At 39.6% G+C, this 15,591-nt stretch overlaps 1 protein-coding gene across 11 annotated transcripts in view; it reads right to left on the bottom strand.

The window, feature by feature from the left end:
• LOC112220132 (inositol 1,4,5-trisphosphate receptor type 1-like) overlaps positions 1-15,591 on the bottom strand; it is a 143,713-nt gene that overhangs the window by 3,758 nt on the left and 124,364 nt on the right. For all 11 annotated transcript variants that reach the window (XM_042331591.1, XM_042331592.1, XM_042331595.1 and 8 more), the window contains 2 exons: positions 14,885-15,045; positions 1,176-1,337 (listed from right to left, as the gene is read on the bottom strand). In XM_042331591.1, the coding sequence (XP_042187525.1) occupies positions 1,176-1,337; positions 14,885-15,045 (323 nt within the window). The remainder of the gene's footprint in view (positions 1-1,175; positions 1,338-14,884; positions 15,046-15,591) is intronic.

Genomic DNA, 15,591 nt, shown 5'->3' with positions numbered 1-15,591 from the left:
CCCGTGCCTGCAAATTTTGCACAGCAATGTGCTGAGAGCTTTTGGCTTTGACGGGAGGGTTTCAGGGTTTCATTTGAAACGTATCCTCTATCCTTTCAGAATGTCATCTCCTCTAAGAACAAGTAAACCACAGGAAACAAAAGAAAAGACCAAAAGACCAAAAGAAAAGACCAATAGTGAAACTTTCAAGCCAGGCGCATGAGTAATAATGAAAGATGTTGGCCTTTATGGCAATAGGGACAACAACCATTTTAAATCAATTAAAGTTCTAAAACAAACAAAATAAGTTTAACAAAAAAACTTTTTCTTTGTCATCTTAATATTGCAACGGCAATGCAAATACCCTCATAACAATGCTGTTGGTCATCATGAGTTGAGCATTATAAAGGAAATCATTATAAGATGTCGGGAAGTGCTAGAAAGAGCAGCATTATAGTATTACGATAGAGAGACATAGGGGTGGCCACTGGCTAAACTCAGTTATAGTAGAATGTGACTCTTTATTTGTGCCACAGCAAACTAATTAAGTCCATTTTCATTGGAATGATGTAACAGAGGGAGCTCTTGTTTGGGTCTGTTGTTTGTGAGACGATGTTCTTGTTTGTGTGCCACTTTTGAGTGCCATGGAGCATGCTCATGAATCTTCCGGGTAAGGGGGGGGGGGGCACTGCCCTGACTTCTGGGAAAATAAGACAGTTAAGCACAGTTAAGTTTGAATTTGTCGGTCAACTAAACTCCTAAAGTAACATTTTCAATTTGGTCTATGTTAGTGTACATGTGAAAGAATTTTGAAAAACTAAGTAGACATTAACCAAACAAAGATTTATTTATGGAGATATGTAATCCTGAAAAATCAAGGGGAAAGGGTAGTTGTGTCCTCATCTAAACCATTAGCCATACAACAACCATTTCCTCCTGTCTGGGTCTAGATACCACCCGTATCCTCAAACACTTCTCATTTCATTGAAAGACCAAAATACTATTTTATTTACAAGAAACAGTGTGCCGAGTTTGATGAAATTATTTATGAAAAATGTTATTGAACTGAACAAGGCAAGTTACCATTAAACACACCAAATGCTACACAAAATATATGGAAAATTAAAATTATTTTCATATCAATATCTATACAGACTATGATCAGTTCACTTTATGAGGCTAGATGGCCCCCTCACCTGCTCCTTGAGCTCGGTCAGTTGTCCAGAGAGGTTGGAGACTAGCTTCATGGTGGACTCCAGTTTCTCCTGCAGGCTCCTGATCTCATTCTGCTCCCCGTCCGCATCGCTACATACCAGGGACATGGCCCGCATCCGTGGAAACCAGTCCAGGTTGTGCTCCTGGTGAACAGAGGGAGGAGATATTTTATTCAAGCATGACTAGAACATTTGTTGAAACACTGTAAATAAGGGCAATACATTTTAATTCCGGTCTCTCATCATAATTATAAAAGTTATAGAAAATATTTGGTAACACTTCACATTACTATGCCTTACACTGTAATAAGTACATATTGTAAAAATGGTGGTTTTTTTAAACACTCAGTGTAAAAAACAGTTGTGTCAAGTTGGCTGGATGTCCTTTGGGTGGTGGACCATTCTTGATACACACTGGAAACTGTTGAGCATGAAAAATGCGCCAGCGCTGGAGTTCTTGACACACTCAAACCGGTGCACCTGGCACCGACTACCATACCCCGATCAAAGGCACTTACAGTTGAAGTCGGAAGTTTACATACACCTTAGCCAAATACATTTAAACTCAGATTTTCACAATTGCTGACATTTAATCCTATTAAAAATTCCTCGACTTAGGTCAGTTAGGATCACTACTTTATTTTAAGAATGTGAAATGTCAGAATAATAGTAGAGAGAATTATTTATTTCAGCTTTTATATCTTTCATCACATTCCCAGTGGGTCAGAAGTTTACATACACTCAATTAGTATTTGGTATCATTGCCTTTAAACTGTTTTAACTTGGGTCAAACGTTTCGGGTAGCCTTCCACATGCTTCCCACAATAAATTGGGTAAATTTTGGCCCATTCCTCCTGACAGAGTTGGTGTAACTGAGTCAGGTTTGTAGGCATCCTTGCTCGCATACGCTTTTTCAGTTCTGCCCACAAATGTTCTATGGGATTGAGGTCAGGGCTTTGTGATGGCAACTCCAATACCTTGACTTTGTTGTCCTTAAGCCATTTTGCCACAACTTTGGAAGTATGCTTGGGGTCATTGTCCATTTGGAAGACTCATTTGCGACCAAGCTTTAACTTCCGGACTGAAGTCCTGAGATGTTGCTTCAATATATCCACAATTTTCCTCCCTCATGAAGTAATCTATTTTGTGAAGTTCACCAGTCCCCCCTGCAGCAAAGCACTCCCACAACATGATGCTGCCACCCCCATGCTTCACGGTTGGGATGTTATTCTTTGGCTTGCAAGCCTCCCCCTTTTTCCTCCAAACATAACGATGGTCATTATGGCCAACCAAAAAGTACGATATTTGTCTCCATGTGCAGTTGCAAACCGTAGTCTGGCTTTTTTATGGCGGTTTTGGAGCAGTGGCATCTTCCTTGCTGAGCGGCCTTTCAAGTTATGTCGATATAGGACTCGTTTTACTGTGGATATAGTTAATTTGGTACCTGTTTCCTCCAGCATCTTCACAAGGTCCTTTGCTGCTGTTCTGGGATTGATTTGCACTTTTCACACCAAAGTACGTTCATCTCTAGGAGACAGAACGCATCTACTTCCTGAGCGGTATGATGGCTGCATCGTCGCATGGTATTTATACTTGCATACTATTGTTTGTACAGATGAACGTGGTACATTCAGGCATTTGGAAATTGCTCCCAAGTATGAACCAGACTTGTGGAGGTCTACAATTTTTATCCTGAGGTCTTGGCTGATTTATTTAGATTTTCCCATGAGGTCAAGCAAAGAGGCACGGAGTTTGAAGGTAGGGCTTGAAAGACATCGACAGGTACACCGCCAATTGACTCAAATGATGTCAATTAGCCTATCAGAAGCTTCTAAAGCCATGACATAATTTTCTGGAATTTTCCAAGCTGTTCAAGGGCACAGTCAACTTAGTGAATGTATACTTCTGTCCCACTGGAATGGTGATACAGTGAATTATAATTGAAATAATCTGTCTGTAAACGATTGTTGGAAAAATTACTTGTGTCGTGCACAAAGTAGATGTCCTAACCGACTTGCCAAAACTATAGTTTGTTAACAAGAAATTTGTGGAGTGGTTGAAAAACAAGTTTTAATGACTCCAACCTAAGTGTATGTAAACTTCTGACTTCCACTGTAAATATTTTGTCTTGCCCATTCACGTTCTGGATGGCACACATACACAATCTATGTCTCAATTGTCTCAAGGCTTAAAAATCTTTCTTCAAACGGACTCCTTGCCTTAATCTACACTAATTGAAGTGGACTTAACAGGTGATATCAATAAAGGACCACAGCATTTACCTGGATTCACCTGGTCAGTCTATGTAATGGAAAGAGCAGACGTTCCTAATCTTTTGTATAGTAATTTTATATTGTATATCTAGGGTTGCAAAGAGAGGGTAAATTACTGGAAACTTTTAAGTTTACTTGTAAACTACAAGAATTTTGTTAACTTTCAATGAGCTTTGGGAATTTTATCAGATGACTTCAGATTATCACAAGTCTAATTATATTTGGCCCTCTGTGTGGCCTTAACAGATGTAAAATATATAAAATAAGATGATTTTAAAATATACAATATAATTAAAACATTATCCTAAATATTAACCATCAACTTAGTAAATACCATATGAGGGATTCAGCATTATTTTTTTTAACACATTTATTTATTTTACTATGTCAAAATGTCTATGTTGTAAATGTTTTGGCGCCAAACGTGGCAGTTGTGAAAAAAATCTATAGTTGGAAGAGTTAATAAAAGAAAATACCATTGTTGATTAGATGCTTTTTTTTCATTAATTAGGCCATTTTCTTTTGAACTATATGGTCTATCCACTAGAAAGTCATTGACAATATGGACACAGATTTTTTTTAATGAAAAAAATACTATATATGAACACATTTTTATAAAAGTTAAAATGACCAGAATTACAGAAGATTCCGGTAACTTACTGGTAAATTACTGGTAGCTGTACAACCCTATTAATGTTCAGAATTGATCAAATAAGCTACAATTTAAACATCAATCAAATCTTTACAATTGCTTGCTCAGGGGAAAAAAATATTTTCATACATGTTTTCATTCATTTAATGCAGTACAATTTCTGATGTACACTTATTTTATTTTATTTCACCACTAACATTCTAATACCCTTTGTTTTTGGGGGGGACAAAGCCTTACACATTAACTGTAACTCAAGTGACATCAAATGTATTAGCTAGCTAAGGCTTCACTTGGTATACATATGCTGCTTTGACTTGTGTTTCTCTCAAATAAGCAACTCTTTGTTTCACTCTCCGTGTGCACAAATCAAGTCTATAATACAATGTAATAGAATTACATTTGGGGACTTTCCATACCAGGGAGTTCCAATTTAACTTCCTTAAAAACACAGTCTGGTCTACCATTTGCCTTGTTGAATGTGTGAGGGCCAAACAGAGAACACATCATTTACTTAGAATTAACCATAGAGATCCTATTAAATTACTAGAACCCTCAAAGTTCCAGAAGGGGTTTAAAATGGCACCCATATTGGTCAGGGAGTAATCCAAACCAGTCTAATTGGAATGAATGGCAGTACAGGCATAATCCTGATTTTACTTATGCAGGAATATAAAAGTAAGGCATGTGATGTCAGAAATTATGTAATACAATGATTAGTTTATACGGGTATTATACAACTTTTTGACATAAATACCCTCTAATATATATGTAAACTGACCATAAATGTGGCTCTTTTCCAGTGGTGGAAAAAGTACCCAATTGTCATACTTGAGTAAAAGTAAAAATGCCTTAATAGAAAATGAAAGTCACCAAGTAAAAAACTACTTGAGTAAAAGTCTAAAAGTATTTGGTTTTAAATATACTTAAGTGTCAAAAGTAAATGCAGTTGCTAAAGTGTACTTAAATATCAAAAGTACAAGTATACATCATTTCATATTCCCTATATTAAGCAAAGCAGACGGCCAAATTTTCAAGTTTTTCTTTCTTTCCGGAGAGCCAGAGGCACGCTCCAACTCTGACAAAATGTACAAATGAAGCATGTGTTAAGTGAGTCCGCCAGATCAGAGGCAGTAGGGATGACCAGGGATGTTCTCTTGATAAGTGTGAATTAGACCATTTTCTTGTCCTGCTGAGCATTCAAAGTGTAACAAGTACTTTTGGGTGTTAGTCAAAAATATTAATAGTATTGTAAAGTACAGATACCCCCCAAAACGATTAAAGTAGTACTTTAAAGTATTTTTACTTAATTAGGTTATTTACACCTCTGCTCGTTTCAGGAAACTGGACATATGTCACACGTCACAGGAGAGCCATTTGCAAGTAATTTTTATTTTATTTGATCAAAATGCCGTCTGAAACAGGTAAACTTTCATGTGTCTTAATAACAAATATGTATGCCATTGTTAAATACGAATACAATTGTTCAATTATGAGCCTAGTTGGTTTAGCCACAGAAAAAGTAAGCAACCTTCCTGCTAGCCCTGATTGGCTGAAATAATGAGTGGGCTGGACATGCCAAGAGATGAGTTCGGATTGGTCTGCCATGTAGCATGCTTCTGTCTATTTGAGCTGGTCAGTATGTGTACTGTTGGTAATCCTGTCTAACATGGCTTTTAAAAATATATATTGCATAGTAGAACAGCATAAGTGCTGCTCTCCACTTTCTGGAGGACCGAGTTTTGAAATCAGTGGAATTAGAGTGTGATAAGGAGATGGAGAAAACACCTGTCTCCGAATTACATCTTCAAACTAAGGGCAACCATGGAATCCGTGACAGAGAGGGAGAAGCATCCATCCATGTATAAGGGTAAGATAGTCTAGCTAGCTCCCATTTTCAGATATTACACGTTTCAAATTTAGTCAGAAAGTCGTTTTTATTTCAAGTTAAAAATGTACTGTTAGCTAGCTAGCTAACGTTAGCTGGCTGGCTCGCTTGCTAACGTTACGTGTATGATTTGTGTAGTAATATTATTCATATCTCAGAGTCATTTGCTTTGCTAGTTATAGCCTAATGTTAGCTAGCTAATATTGAACCTGGTTGGTTAGATACCAGCAGATTCATGCAGGGTAGTAACGTCATGAGTTTAGATTATGGTTCATTGTTTAGCTTGCTAGCTACATGTCTTAACATAAGACTCCACTATGCAAGTATCCATTTCAATAGAATGTTTATGATTTCACTGCGACAGATGTTGATAGACGTAGCTGGTAAATTCGCTTTGGGCATCTACTCCGATTTCACAGCACTCTCGCCTGAGTGTGCCAGAGCGCAGAATAACTGACAAATTTATGAACGCTCAACACCCATTGAATATGGCCTGTGTCAGTAAACGTTGGCAAAAAAGCGTAATTCAATTGTTGACAGCAGCACAGCTGCAGTCACCAACGCTCTGGATAACATAAAAACAGCCTAACCAGCCCTGCTAGTGTGAATAAATGGTCAGTGAGCTGTTCTCTCAGCAAGCTAGCCAAAGTTAGCCAGTTAGCTTGGGTGTGTAACTCGGCAACTCTGTCTTCTTGGTAAGCAGCTCCAGTATAGATTTGGCCTTGTGTTTTAGGTTATTGTCCTGTCCTGTTGAAAGATGAATTCATCTCGCAGTGTCTGGTGGAAAGCCGACTGGACCATGTTTTCCTCTAGGATTTTGCCTGTGCTTAGCTCCATTCCCTTTCTTTTTTATCCTGAAAAACTCCCCAGTCCTTAACAATTACAAGCATACCCATAACATAATGCAGCTGCCACTATGCTTGAAAATGTATCTATCCAGCAATAGGTGTCCTTTTTTTGTGAGGCATTGGAAAACCTCCCTGGTCTTTGTGGATAAATCTGTGTTTGAAATTCCCTGCTCGACTGAGGGGCCTCCAGATAATTGTATGTGTGGGGTACAGAGATGAGATAGTCGTTCAAAAATCATGTTAAACACTATTATTGCACTTATTATGTGACTTGTTAAAAACATTTATTTAAGTTATTTAGGCTTGCCATAACAAAGGGGTTAAACACTTATTGACTGAAGACATTTCAGCTTTTCATTTTTAATTGATTTGTAAAAATGTTTAAAAAACATAATTCCACTTTCACATTATGGGATATTGTGTGTAGGCCAGTGACCGAAAATCTGAATTTAATCCAGCTAATTATTAGAATCAGATGCACTAGATTAGGGTTGGAGAGAAAACCTACAGGATGGTAGCTCTCCAGGAACAGGGTTGGAGATCCCTGTGTTAGTGTAATAGGTTTAATTCTGTATAATAGGCTAATTCTATTGATCCCTTTTCCCTTCTTACTCTGCGTTTTACCCTAACAAGTATAACAGTGTCAGATGCTGCTTGTTGTAGTGAAGATGCCTCAGATGCACAGAGGGGATTGGCGAGATCAGGGGGTGTAGAAGAAGTCAGATAACTCTGACAATGACTGGGACTGACGTCAATGGCAGAAGGATTTAGCTGAAATGTCGGGTTGAAGGTGTAAATTGATGGTGCTTGACTCAAGTCTGCAAGTATCTGTGGCCCTCATTATTATTGCGGCCCACCAATCGCTTCTCCGAGGTGCATCCGCATTGTGATTTGAACTATTTAATATTTTTTAAGATTCATGAGTTCATGAAAAGCTCTCTACTTTGATAGACAATTCATTGTATTGAAAGTTACAATAGAGAAAATAGACAAAAAATAGAATAACACTTTTTTTTTTACGCAACCAATCAAATAATCAAGAGGGCAAAAGGGCAGGTTCTTCAGCACCCCTATGCTCTTAGAAAAAAAGGTGCTATCTAGAACCTAAAAGGGTTCTTTGGCAGTCCCCATAGGAGAACCATTTGAAGAACCCTTTTTGGTTCTAGGTAGAACCGTTTTGGGTTCAATGTAGAACCCTTTCCAACGAGGGTTCTACATGGAACCAAAAAGGGTTCTCCTGTGTGGACAGCCAAAGAACCCTTTTGAAACCCTTTTTGTCTATCTGTGCATAAAAGAGAAAATGTACGGGGCTTTTCCGTGTAAAAAACCCCATGAGCACAAACATATGAAGTTCGTAGGAGCACAGTTTGGAGTCAAATGAAACCTAAGTGTATATAAACATTAAGGACACCTCCTAATATTGAGTTGCACCCCCCACCTCCTTTTGTCATGGATAGAGCAGGTGTCCTTAATGTTTTGTACAACCAGTGTTTATTAAGGAATAATAAAAATTAGGAATAAGCAATGGATTTGATTTCTGGCCCAAGAGCTGGAAAAAATGTCTTAGAAAAAATCTAGCAGAAAAAGTCTTAAAAGGTATTATCAACATTTATATTTAGTTTTACAGAAATGATTTGCCTTCTGTAAGTTTAAGAAATATTGCCTAATGTCTTGTCATTCTGTTACCAAAAAGTTGGAATACCTGCTACTGTCCTCCCTTGGCATACTGTTACGTTCAGCTCATAACTGTTTATCTCTCTTTCTGTCGCATGGTGGTCAAAGCAAGCGTGTGAAAACAGTTGAGACAACTTCTCCCTCTCTCTCTCCATTTAATGTCACCTCTCCCGGCTCTTACAGACCCCTACCCATGAGTCCCCTCTCTTTCCATTTACTGTAACCAGCCCTCTCACCCACTGAGCACCGACCGACAACGGAAGTCTATGGACGCTGAAAAGTAGGTGAAATGTGGTCAGTCCAAATGTATACCAATCATAGACATCTGTTTCACAAGTTTGGACAGCACAGTACAGTAGAGCACAGTACAGTACAGTAAACTTGAGTATGGGTCAGTGCAATACAGTAAGGTACTGTAATGTACAGTAAAGAGTTTAATACAGCAGAGCACACTAGAGTAGATTACAGTATAATTTACTGTATTGTACTGAACTCTACTCTTACTGTACTGAACTATACTCTATTGAACTGTATTTTACTGTACTGAACTATACTGTGCTGTGCTGTACTGGGATGTACTCTACTCTGCTGTGCCTTGCTGTACTCTACTCTATTCTGCTCTGCTCTACTGTGAGGTCCAAACTTGTGAAACATAGACGTCTATGATTGGTACAGATTTGATGCGGCCCGGACCAACCAAATTTTGTCTTGTTTGGGGGAGAGCTATTTAGAATAATAGCCAATGTGTAGAATAATACCCAAACATGCAAAGGAGGACAATGCCTCTTTCTACCTTTGTGTACCTATTCAGGATACATCACCATGAAGAATATGACATTCATAATTATGCATTTTTGTATAGTATAGATCACAGACCCATGATGTCATTCTGTTACCATCCATATGTTACCGGGTGTTGATCCACTTCACTTACTGTAGTTCAATAATCAAAATAGATTTTTTCAAACTCAAGGTGTCATATCATAGCTGTTTTTGGAAAATGTGGTCACATAAAAAACTGAGGGAGAATTTACTGTCATTCTGTTACCAAACTGCACTGTTGTTCCAGTAAATGTGTTTCTGTAACATTTTTGGTGGAAATTGTTCGAAGTAGTCCTTGTGCATAGTGTTGTATGGTTTAACTTGGCAATCAATGGTTTTTGTTTGGCATATGTTTAAAGTGAAGTGAGTCTCAGCGTCATTCTGTTACCGTGGAATTGCTCTACTGCACAAGGTCTGCCTAGTGCACACAGTGTACATACAGTTTTACACGTGGAGAGTATGAGTGGCAGCCAGTCACTTTAGAGCCTTGAGACAGTGAAAGGGTTGCTGCAATCATCCAGGCGAGCAGCCAAGGGTCACTCCAAACGCATTCTTTCACCCCTCCATCTCCTCCAGCACTAGGTCACGACATACCAATGTTATTGTGCACTGTCTGAACCTGACCTCAAACAAGCCAAGGCCGTGTGAATGGGTCTGTCTGGAGTTCCCTTCAACAAAAACACAAGTGCGTAGACACGCACACCATACAAAACAGTCACTCCTTTAGCTACATGCATATGCACTCTCTCACCTTACAAAATAGCATTACGCTATCAATTAGCCTTACTACAGACCCAACAGTAAACAGAAGCACAGTGTTGCCTGAACAGGAGGGTGCTGGGGAGCACCTGCACTGTGGCCTGTGTCTGTTGTGAGCACAGCTGCATGGATGGAAAAGTCCCTTGGTTTCAGTGGTGTAGTCTGAGAAGTGGGGGGTGAGAGTGGCGACTGTAGTGGGCCACAGGTTGGTCCTGGATCAGACAAACAGCAGGACAGGGGAATCACACAGAGACATGTACTCATTCTGAGAGGAGGAAAGGAGTGCTGTGTGCATGCTCCAGTTTCTGAACATCCAAAATCACACAGTGCTGCTGTCCCGCATGTTATCAAGTACATTCTGTATTGGATGTCTGCATACTATAATATACTAGAGACGCACCCCCAATAGACACAGTATACTAGTTTCCTATGCTAGCATACTGCTGAATGTAGAATTAGACCCTTGTTTGTCTGCAATCAATTTCAATCAAAAGTGCCAGGCTAATCTTGGACGAGATGGGAGCAGAGACGTAACGTACAGCAAGATTGCTTAATTCTGCCCTTTGCCATCTGTGTCAAGAGTCAGTTTAACAGCCCAGCCCCCCAAACCAGTGTGTTTGGGGGGCTGGGTGTTTACAAGTGAAAACACTTCCAGTAAGTCTCAGACCGCGTGCGGTCAACGCTGACATTAAGTTAATCTTCAAAATGGTTCAATGGAAATGAAAGAAGTGCATTTTTCATTATTAAAACCACAAGGGCCATGACAGAGAAACAGGAAGCTGTGTGGTTTTGACAGCAACAGAAACGTCACAGGCAAGCCACTACATCTACTATTCTTCTATGCAAATTAAAGACACAGTTCACATTTCAAACTAGACCTAACAATCAAATAGTAACAGTGTGCAAAACACAACAAAAAAACTCCTCACTCTCCCTTCTTCTGAAATGACTCTAATGCATTTTCTTATCAATGCGATTCAAAGTTCAAATCAAGATACGGATGCATCTTGGAGCAGTGAGCGTGGGCCTCAAAAATAATGAGGGAAACAGATTCTGGTTGACCGGAGTCAAGCATCATCAATTTACACCTTCAATCCGACATTTCAGCTAAAGCCTTCTGCCATTGACGTCAGTCCCAGTCATTGTCAGAGTTGTCTGACTTCTTTTACACCCCCTGATCTCTTCAATCCCCTCTGTGCATCTGAGGCATCTTCACAACAACAAGCAGAATCTGACACTGTTATGCTTGTTAGGGTAACCAGCAGAGTAAGAAGGGAAAATGGATGAATAGAATTAGCCTATTATACAGTATTAAACCTATTACACTAGAACACAGGGCTCTCCAACCCTGTTCCTGGAGAGCTACCGTCCTGTAGGTTTTCGCATCTGATTCTAATAATTAGCTAGTTGATAAGATGAATCAGGTTAGTTACAACTGGAGTTGGATTGAAAACCTATAAGAGGGTAGCTCTCCAGGAACAGGGTTAGAGAGCCCTGCACTAACTTTGGGTAGCCTACTGGTTAGAGCGTTGGGCCAGTAACCGAAAGGTTGCTAGATCAAATCCCCGAGCTGACAAAGGTAAAAATCTGTCGTTCTGCCCCTGAACAAGGCAGTGTTCCTAGGCCATCATTGTAAATAAGAATTTGTTCTTAACGGTCTTGCCTAGTTAAATAAAAAATGAATGAACATATTTTGAAGTGTATGTCACATGAGAGGCATTTGTCAAAAATGTTTTTTTGGGGGGCAGAAATGCCTTCTGGAACAGGTGAACTTTCATATGCCTTAATAACAAGCTTACAGTAGCACTTTCTATTTTTGATATAGTGTGTGTTTACCAGAGACAGTAATGTGAAGAACAACATGACCTGCACCAAAGTCAGATTAGGATATAGGCCAAGGACAAAATAAAGTTTTTTCCTTGTCCAAGATGGCATAGCAGCAAGACATGTTTGTTTTTGTCCCGTTTTTGTCCCATGTAAATATTCACACTGACAATAATAGCAGACGATATTGCCACATCTTCAATTTAAGCCTACTAGAGAACGTGTGCCCTCAGGCCTGGAGGGAAGCTAAAGTCATTCCGCTACCCAAGAATAGTAAAGCCCCTTTACTGGCTCAAGTAGCCGACCAATCAGCCTGTTACCAACCCTTAGTAAACTTCTGGAAAAAAATGTGTTTCACCAGATACAATGCTATTTTACAGTAAAAAAATTGACAACAGAATTTCAGCATGGTTATAGGAAAGGACACTCAACAAGCACGGCACTTACACAAATGACTGATGATTGGCTGAGAGAAATTGATGATAAAATGATTGTGGGGGCTGTCTTGTTAGACTTCAGTGCAGCTTTTCACATTATTGATCATAGTCTGCTGCTGGAAAAATGTATGTTTTATGGCTTTACACCCCCTGCTATAATGTGTAAAGATGTACTTGTCTAACAGAACACAGACGGTGTTCTTTAATGGAAGCCTTTAAAATATAATCCAGTTGAAATCAGGAATTCCCCAGGGTAGCTGTTTAGGCCCCTTGTTTTTTTCAATTTTTACTAACAACATGCCACTGACTTTGAGTAAAGCCAGAGTTTCTGTGTATGTGGATGACTCAACACTATACACGCCAGCTAATACAGTGACTGAAATGACTGCAACACTCAGCAAAGAGCTGCAGTTAGTTTCAGAGTGGGTGGCAAGGAATAAGTTAGCCCTAAACATTTCTAAAACTAAAAGAATTGTATTTGGAACAAAACACTCACTAAACCCTAAACCTCAACTAAATCTTGTAATAAATCATGTGGAAATTGAGCAAGTTGAGATGACTAAACTGCTTGGAGTAACACTAGATTGTAAACTGTCATGGTCAAAACATATTGATGCAGTAGTAGCTAAGATGGGGATAAGTCTGTCTATAATAAAGTGATACTCTGCCTTCTTAACAACACTATCAGCAAAGCAGGTCCTACAGGCCCTAGTTTTGTCGCACCTAGACTACTGTTCAGGCGTGTGGTCAGGTGCCACAAAAAAGTACTTTGGAAAATTGCAATTGGCTCAGAACAGGGCAGCACGGCTGGCCCTTGGGTGTACACAGAGAGATAATATTAATAACATGCATGTCAATCTCTCCTGGCTCAAAGTGGAGGGGAGATTGACTTCATCACTACTTTTATTTATGAGAGGTATTGACATGTTGAATGCACCGAGCTGTCTGTCTAAACTATATGCAAAGCCCACAAGACATGCCACAAGAGGTCTCTTCACAGTCCCCAAGTCCAGAACAGACTATGGGAGGCACACAGTACTACATGACTACATGGAACTCTATTCCACATCAAGTAACTGACGCAAGCAGTAAAATTAGATTTCTTTTAAAAACAGATCAAAATCACCTTATGGAATAGTAGGGACTGAGAAGCAACACAAACATTGGCACAGACACATGCATACACACACACGATAACCTACGGCACTATACATACACATGGATTTAGTACTGTAGATATGTGGTAGTGGTGGAGTATGGGCCTGTGCCCTACCTTGTGTTGTGAAATCTGTAAATGTATTGTAATGTATAAACTGCCTTAATTTTGCTGGACCCCAGGAAGAGTAGCTGCTGCTTTGGCAGCAACTAATGGGGATCCATAATAAATACAAATACAATACAACTGGACAGTTTTAGCATTTTAGGAAACGATCTCTTGTCATATACCCATAATGTTCCCACAACCTTAAGAAATGTTTTGGGAGCCTTTGAAGAACAGAAAAAATGTGTTCTGGGAACATTCTTGTAAAATATACATGGTTGAATTATCCACACAACTGTATTGTTTTATTGTTTTGGAACATATGTTTTGTGATCTCCCCACAATGTTCCCACCAGACTGTTCCCACAACCTAATGAAACATTCTGTGAACCTTTAAAGAACAGGTGAAATGGGTTCTCGGAACCTTTCTTGCAACATCAGGTGAAAGTTTTACACAAACATTCTATAATTATCAGCACGACTGGTAATTTTGTGTTATGAGAACATTTACCACAACCAAATAAATGTTCTAGGAAATATCCCAGAACCAATTTTGGTTTGCTGGGATGGCTGCTTTCGGGGATTAACACATTTCATGCCAACGGAACATTGTCTGGATCTTAATTCTCCATGCCAATGGAACATTGTCTGGATCTTAATTCTCTATTCACAAAGCTTACAGATGTGATAATACTTTGGAGGGATTCAATGGTCACGAAGGCAGGGATTACACAACACAATGCCACTGCTTTGGGCCAGCTGCCAATTAATGGTAGAAAAACCTGGCCAGCCATAGCAATCAACTCTCCTCGACTCAGGACCCACATATCCCTAGGTTGAGTTAATTTAGATTAGTAGATGGTGGACTGGGCCATCTGCAGCAAAGCTGTGGAGGAGGACCTTTAAAAAGACTACAATGTATTGGCGCTTATGTGGTTTTCTGTTTCTGAACATGTTTTTAGATTTATTCTCGCCATGGAACAGAGATATTTTACTGCATGCCAAAATCTCTCTATCTAGTATAGGAGCTGACCCTCATTCTGAGGAGACACATTTGATCAAAGCTCAGATATGTGAGCGCTTCTGATGAAGTCATGCAGAACTGCCAACTCCCTGTCAGAGATCTATTTATGACCACATACCTGCCTATCTTGATGTGTATCATCAATAATCTCCTTCATAATAAGCTGTTTTGGCTGGTACTTTACAAGTTATAAGATATCTAGGTCATAATACGCGTAGTAGTCTAGTCGTACCCTGATCATCTCAGCGACGTAGCTCTCTGGTCCTGTGTACTCTGTGGAGTCCTTCACCTTGACCAGCACTATGAAAAACAGGTAGTGCCACATGTTGTGCTCCACCTTGATGTGCTCTTCAAATGTCACCGTCTTGTTGTCAAACTTGTCCCTTTCTAGGCCTGCACACAAAGGGACACACAAAAACAAATTGTCAAACACATGCCGGAACATAAATGCACGGCAGTTACTTAATCTGTAAACAAACAAATGCATGTGTGGCAATAATGAGCCATTCATTATCAGTCTGGTGATTGTCTGTGATGACTTTAGTCATGGCAACTATAGCATGGGGAAGTTCTGTCAGAGGGAGAATAGAATAGGGTCTTAAAGCTGGTTCTCAATGTCTTACATTTGTATTTTACTTGCCCATTTATCCTACTTCATCCCACGGGGCCAGCCATACGTAAAATGCATGAAAAAAAATGTATAGGCTAAGGTAACTAAGGCTACATTAACTAATAGCTTGTGTATGCCGATGTGATACAGTTCATTTCCATTGCGTTGCACTTTGGGAGGAGTGTTTCATGGCTGAGTGAGTGTTGCACACTAACATGGTCAAGAACCTGCATGGTAACAGGAGGAAGTTACTCCTCCGCATCGCATCATCCATGACTAACCACTCTGGTTCTGGGAAGAGGAGGTGTTGTGATGTCTATGCTGCTGAG

The sequence above is a fragment of the Oncorhynchus tshawytscha genome, linkage group LG02 (assembly GCF_018296145.1).
Source record: "Oncorhynchus tshawytscha isolate Ot180627B linkage group LG02, Otsh_v2.0, whole genome shotgun sequence".
Lineage (NCBI taxonomy): Eukaryota > Metazoa > Chordata > Actinopteri > Salmoniformes > Salmonidae > Oncorhynchus > Oncorhynchus tshawytscha.
The sequence above is the reverse complement of the archived record's forward strand: the minus strand, read 5'-3'. Positions and strand labels throughout refer to the sequence as shown.